The 7299-nt window shown below is 36.8% G+C and overlaps 1 protein-coding gene across 1 annotated transcript; it reads left to right on the forward strand.

Annotated features, from left to right (window-relative positions):
- Positions 1-256: 256 nt before the first annotated feature.
- Positions 257-6594, forward strand: LOC123457516 (vomeronasal type-2 receptor 116-like; the record flags this gene model as incomplete). The annotated part of the gene is made up of 5 exons (XM_045141399.1): positions 257-511; positions 903-1724; positions 2727-2936; positions 3280-3403; positions 5708-6594. Coding segments are annotated over exons 1-5 (2298 nt in total), but the record flags the coding sequence as incomplete, so codon positions are not given.
- Between the last annotated feature and the right edge of the window lie 705 nt (positions 6595-7299).

The raw sequence follows: 7299 nt of genomic DNA on the forward strand, positions 1-7299 counted from the left end.
GCCTTTCAATGAATAATTACCAAAAACCCTAGTTGATCCCTATGCCCCATTGGTTCATATCCTCACATAAAGGTAAATGATTACATTCAGTAGAAAGCATACTTATTGCATGTACTACATGTCCACTCTAATTGTTTTGTAGATATGGCTCAGTTGTTAAGGTGTTTGCCTGCAAAGCCTGTTTGAAATTTCATGCATCATGATTATGGTGTTTCTTTTCAGTGTGCCAGTCAAAAAATATCAATATATTCTGACAATGATTTTTGTCACTGAGGAGATCAACAGAAATCCAAAACTTATACCCAACAAGTCTCTTAATTTTAACTTCATTCCCTCCAAGTGTGATGATTCATGGAATATCATCTCTTATATAACATCCACAGAATTTAAAGAGATCAGTTTTCCTAATTATAACTGTGAAATAATTCATTGTGGTGTATTATTTACAGGACCATCATGGGCAGCAAGTAGCAAAATTGGGACATTGCTGTCAATCTTTACTATAGGACAGGTGAGACACTGTGATATATAGCATTGAAATCTTATTTCCTTTATTACCATTCTCATGTGCTTAAGAATATTTCCAGTAGATACTTGGTTTATCCATGTATTGTCAGGTACAGTTCATAGAGATAATAACCAGTAATTTGTTGGATTATCAGAACTTACTTTTTTAAAAACTGGTAGTAAGAACTATGGAGACATACAATGGGATTTCCTACAACCTGTAAACTGTTCAGTACTTTTCAAGACTCTTATGGGTAGAGAACTACTAATAATTATGTGAGCCATCATCCTTCCCAACATTCTTCCCAATTGGTGATTAATACAACTGAGATCTTAGATTTAGTTTTCTTCTAGTATTTTTCATCACATTCATTTCTATGTTGTGTGTCCTTCAGATTCACTATGGCCAATTTCATCCTGTTCTGAGTGACCATTTTCTGTACCCTTATCTGTATCAGATTGCCCCCAAGCAAACAAGGCTGCCTTTTGCCATAGTCTCCTTAATGCTTCATTTCAAGTGGACCTGGATGGGGCTGGTTATCTCTGATGACGACGAAGGTATTCAGTTTCTCTCAGATTTCAGAGAAAAGATACAAGGAAATGAAATCTGTGTAGCCTTTTTGAATGTGATCCCAGTAAACATGAAGTTATACAATAAAAAGGCTGAAGAATATTATAAACAGATTATGACATCATTGGCAAATGTTGTGATCATTTATGGTGAAATGAATTCTACACTGGAAGTGAGCTTTAGAAGATGGGTATATTTAGGCATCCAGAGGATCTGGGTCACCACATCACAGTGGGATGTCATTGCAAATACAAGAAGAGACTACATTCTTGACTCATTCTATGATGCTTTCACATTTTCTAAACACCATCACGAGATCCCTAATTTTAAAAAATTTATTCAGACAATGAACACTTCCCAATACTCAATAGACTTTTCTGTTATGAGATCAGAATGGATGTACTTTAATTGTCTGGAGATTGAATCTAAATGTAGAACAAAGAGCAAATGTTCACCCAACACTTCATTAGAATGGTATGCAAGTCAAGGATTTGACATAGCCATGAATGATGAGAATTACAATCTATACAATGCTGTGTATGCTTATGCACATGCCTACCATGAAATGTATTATGAACAGGTAGATGTTCACCCAATAATCAGTCTATGCAGACCTGATTGTTCACAGGTATGTAGTGTCATCAATGTTACCTTCTAAGTGGTAACGTGCATGTTTGAACCCCGTGGCTGGGAATACTCTTGATTTTGGATGTTTGTACACTGTTTCATTCCCCATGAAGTGAGTCTGGACTGAATTTATTAGTTACTATTTTTAGGGAAAATACTTGACCAAAACAACTTAGCTGAGAATGGTTTCATTCTACTTCACAATTCAAGACTCTATCCATCCTGATGGTGACAACATGGTAAAAATAGCATTAAAGAAACTGTGTCCATGGCATCTACACTCTGTAAGCAAGAGTGTTGAGTACATGTGGTCATCTAGCTTTCCCTGATTAGAAACCTTGTCCCATAAAATCGTGTCATCTGCATTCAGTGTGAGCTTTCCAAGTTTAGTTTCCAAACTAAAAATTCCGTTGAGACATGACCACAGATTTATTTTCTTGGTGATTCTAACTCCAGTCAAGTAGACAACCATGACAAGCCATCACTGTGTGTACACATGAAAAAGATACTGAAATTACTGTCATCAGTTTTCAGTGATCTATGTTTTATGTGACACATGATCCACATATTATACCAAATATTTTATTTTTTTAATCATAAAGGGCTTGAAATCCATATGTGAGCTTGCTTTTTCCATTCCAAAGTATCTTGGTGAATTGACTGAGAGGCCACATGAGTTGTTAATATAATTCTGTATCTCTGTTATAAAGGAAGACCTTAATGGTTTAATGTTCTTGTGATGTCTACAAATGTAATGAGTTTTACACTTATCTCAAAAGGCTTACCTAATATTTGGTGATCAATTTTAGTAGCTTCTCTAAAAAGAAACTATAAAAATATAGTAATATTTAATTTGTCTGTGAAAATTCATCTATTTCACACTATTGGATACATGCAATAAAGTTTCATTCTCAGGGAAGGGTTGTAAAAACAAAGGTATTTACTCATGTCACTATGTTTATTTGAGTATGTACTTAATTGGAAAATGATACATTTCCTTTAGTTTTACCACAGACTGAAGAATATGCAATTTATTAACCCCATTGGAGACCTAGTGACTATTAATGAGAAAACAAAATATGAAGCAGACTATGATATTTTCCACATTTCAAATTTTCCACAAGGTCTTGGAATAAAGGTGAAAATAGGACAGTTTTCTTCATATGGTTCCCTTGGTCAACAACTGTCTTTGTCTGATGAGGCAATGGAGTGGGCCACAGGCGGTAGGCAGGTATGTTTACCTAATTGTAATGCGTTAGACATAAACAGGTAAAATCCTGTGGGGCCATGTGTGCCCCTTATGATTTGGTCAAGTGCAACATGTTGTTTAGGATTCTCTTTCCAGTGTCCTAGATTTTATTCCCATCTTTTGAAAAATATTTGGACATGACAATTTATTTCATCATCATCTTCATAGGTATGACAACGTACAGTGTACTGACTGGAGTGTGACACTTCAACTTTATTGTAGGTGTGGATAAAAAGTTTAATAATTGAGATTGTTTTAACATAGAGTTAGGAATGGAGTATATACCATTGCTAACTTTTACAGCTACGCTTATGGTTTTCCTCAGATTCCCTCCTCTGTGTGCAGTGAGACTTGCAGGCCTGGTTTCAGGAAGTTCCGACAAGAGGGAAATGCAGCCTGCTGTTTTGATTGTTTCCCCTGCCCAGAAAATGAGATTTCTAACACAACGGGTAAGTTGATGGTTTAGACAGTCTTTCTTCACTTTGACTGTTTTCTCTACCCATAGTGGGAACTTTCAGGGGCCTTGAGGGATGAAGGAACAGATAATAGATCTTCCTTATTTAATGTAATCATTTTGTTGAAATGATAAATATTCGTGACTATAACATTAACAGTCATTTTACTCCTTGAGCCACATTTTTAGTACCTAGATCCATTGTACATACTAGCTCTCCCACATAATAAACACTGTTTGAGGACTGGAGAGATGGGTTAGCGGTTAAGGTGCTTACTTGCAAAGCTAAATGATCCTGGTTCTATTCTCCAGGACCCATGTAAGCCACATGCACAACGGGGCACACACATCGGGAATTTATTTCCAGTGGCTGCAGGCTCTGGCACACCAATTCTCTCTCTCTCTTTCTCTCAAATAAATAAATGAATAAAATATATTAAAAATCACTGTTTAAGATCCAAAGTTGATAAATATATTATTACTATCAAGACATGTTACACATACATATAATCTTCTTTGAATCTACACAAAATGAAGTGAATAAAAAGGAATCTTCCATACCTTTATTTTTCTGGGACCCAAGACATTGCTGATGGATAATAAATGCTCATAGATGTCATTTTTCTGGCTTTAAAGATTTATTTTATGTATTGATTGATTCACTATAGAGGTAGGGAGAGAGAGAGTGAGAATGAGAGTGTCAGAGTCTCTATTTACTAAAAGCAAACTGCAGATGTACGTGCCCATCATGTGCATATGGTTCACATGGACCCTGAAGATTCAAACCTGAGTCCTTAGTCTTTGCAGGCAAGTACTTAAGCCATAATCCATCTCTCCACCTCACCTCCTTCTTGGCTTTAGAAACATTTAATTTTGCAAACACTTTCAATATAAATATAATATCTCCTGAGTGTTTATGAAATAATTCAGAAAGAAGTTAATGTTAAGACTTTAGGACATAGCATATCATAGATATTTAAATCCTTTATCAAGAAACATAAGTATTCTGATTAACATATCAGGAGCATTGTTTCAGATGTACATTGAAGGATTTAAAGACATAATAGGAAATGTTCAGAGGTTAAAAATAAGAATAAATAGAAATATGTATCTCTGAGCTGTCCAGCCTACTAAGTTGAGCACACAATGGAAAAATAGTTTCTATTTCACCTTGTCCTCTATTTCACAGGTAAGAAAGCAAGACAATGGGCATGGTATATTGTAGTAGAACCTAAAGGCTGCAATAAATATGATCAAAGGGATTTAAAAAATGTTATGATTACTAAAACCTCAGTTGGGTTGCAAAGGTCTCTGGCCACTGCAGTCAGATCCCAGACACAGGTGCCACCTTGTGCACATGTGTGACTGACTCATGTGTCACCTTGTGCATCTCACTTATGAGGGACGTGTTGAATCAAGCATGGGTCATTGGCTTTGCAGGAAAGCATCTTAATTGATAAGCCATTTCTCCTGTAGTAGAAATAATAAGAAATACTTCATATGAGCAATGTTATTATAAAATTCTTGTAGGGCTGGAGAGACAGCTTAGCAGTTAAGGGCTTGCCTATGAAGCCTAAGGATCCCGGTTCAAGGATAGATTCCCCAGGACCCATGTTAGCCAGATGCACAAGGGGGCGCATGCATCTGGAGTTCGTTTGCAGTTGCTGGAGGCCCTGCTCTCTCACTCTCTATCTGCCTCTTTCTCTCTCTGTCTGTCACTCTCAAATAAATAAATAAAATAAACAAAAAAAATGAAAAAAAGAAAAATAAATAAAATTCTTGTACACTACAACAAAATTATTTTATTCTTTTAAGAAAAACAATAGAAAAAAAAAAAGAAAAACAGTGGATCAGGCAAGTGTATTAGGTAAGTGAAGTGAATAAAATACAACTTTCTTAGGGTAAGGAGATGGTTCAGCAGTTAAAGCACAGGTGTGCTAACCTCACCATGTCAGTTCCACTCTGCATTACATGGAGAAAGCCTTATGGACAAAATCGTACATGTATCTGGTTCTTTTCAGACCTAGAATTTCAGGGGACCCCATTCTTTCTATATCTCTCGATCTCCCTCTGCTTATAAACAAATAAATAAAAATATATTTTAAAAAGTTTTGATTATCTCACTATAACATGATGGCCTTTGTTTACTGATATTTTGGCTCTAGAACTACCTTAATTGTCAATCACAACAACTAATACAAGTACGGTTCACCTGCAAGACTTTTTTTTTTTTGCAGCGTGCTGAGACTAAGAAGTAAACACTGCCAATAATCTGATGATGCTTTGTGTTTTCTGTCAGATATGGATCAGTGTGTGAAGTGCCCAGTCACTCAGTATGCCAGCATGCAGAAAACTCACTGTCTCAAAAAAACTGTGGACTTTCTAGCTTATGAAGACCCCTTGGGGATGGCTCTGGCTTGCTTGGCTCTGTGCTTCTCTGCACTCACTGCTCTTGTTCTTGGGGTTTTTGTGAAGCACCAAGACACACCTATTGTGAAGGCCAATAATCGCACAAACAGCTACATCCTGCTTATTGCACTCAAGTTCTGTTTTCTCTGTCCATTACTCTTCATTGGGCATCCCAACAACACCAATTGCATTCTCCAGGAAATCTCATTTGCAGTTCTGTTCACTGTGGCTGTGTCCACTGTTTTGACCAAAACAATTACTGTGGTTCTGGCCTTCAGGGTTACTGCTCCTGGAAAGAAGATGAGGGGACTCCTGGTATCAGGAGCACCTAACTGCATCATTCTCATCTGTACCTTGATCCAACTTGTTCTTTGTGGGATCTGGCTGGGAACATACCCTCCATTTGTTTACACCGATCCACATTTGGAACATGGCAATATAATCATTGTGTGCAAAAAAGGCTCAGACACTGCCTTCTTCTGTGTCCTGGGATACCTGGGCTCCTTAGCTATAGGGAGCTTCACTGTAGCTTTCCTGGCTAGAAACCTGCCTGATGCTTTCAATGAAGCCAAATTCCTGACCTTCAGCATGCTGATGTTCTGCAGTGTGTGGGTCACCTTCCTCCCTGTCTACCACAGCACCAAGGGAAAGGCCATAGTGATAGTGGAGGTCTTTGCTATCTTGGCCTCCAGTGCAGGGTTGCTCGGTTGCATCTTTTTCCCCAAGTGTTACATAATTTTGTTAAGACCGAGTAAAAATTCTCTAAATATAATAAAAAAAAAACATATGGTCCAACCAATTAATTTTTAAATTTTAACTCATATAACCTGTTGAAATTAAAATTTAACTCATATAAGCTACAGGAACCCTTGCACTATTGTAAGCACTAAATATTTAAAAAATGGCAACATATTTGTTTATGTGTAAGTCTTATTATTAATTTGAAGGTTGCGGGGCAGGATGGTTCTGTGGTGCAGTTTAAGATTAAGAGGCATACATCACTTAGTAAACTAATGAAAGCCTATTGTGAACGACAGGGTTTGTTAATGAGGCAGATCAGATTCTAATTTGACGGGCAGCTACCTGCACAGTTGCACTATTGTAAGCATCAAATATTCAAAAAATGACAACATATTTGTTTATGTGTATAAGTCTTATTATTTCTCTAATGTTGTTGATCAGCTTTCATGCACAGCCTTCAGGCCAGCTTTCTTTTTCCAGCATCTACTCAAAGCCAATTTCAAAAAGTGGCATATGCCTCGAGATTATTTGCAGTTGCAAGAAAAATCATTTTCTCACAAATTCATAAATCAAGACACTTAGAACTAAACACTGCTAATGTACTGTGTAGTTTGTTTCTATTTGTCTTGAAAACTTGATATGTATCTGATTCCTCTTTCACACTGCTTCAAAAAACCTGCTACAGTTTGCTGGATAGAGCGAATGTCTTTGAGAATGTCTGAAATGTTTGTATTTGAGTGT

Source organism: Jaculus jaculus, unplaced genomic scaffold (genome assembly GCF_020740685.1).
Source record: "Jaculus jaculus isolate mJacJac1 unplaced genomic scaffold, mJacJac1.mat.Y.cur u25, whole genome shotgun sequence".
NCBI lineage: Eukaryota > Metazoa > Chordata > Mammalia > Rodentia > Dipodidae > Jaculus > Jaculus jaculus.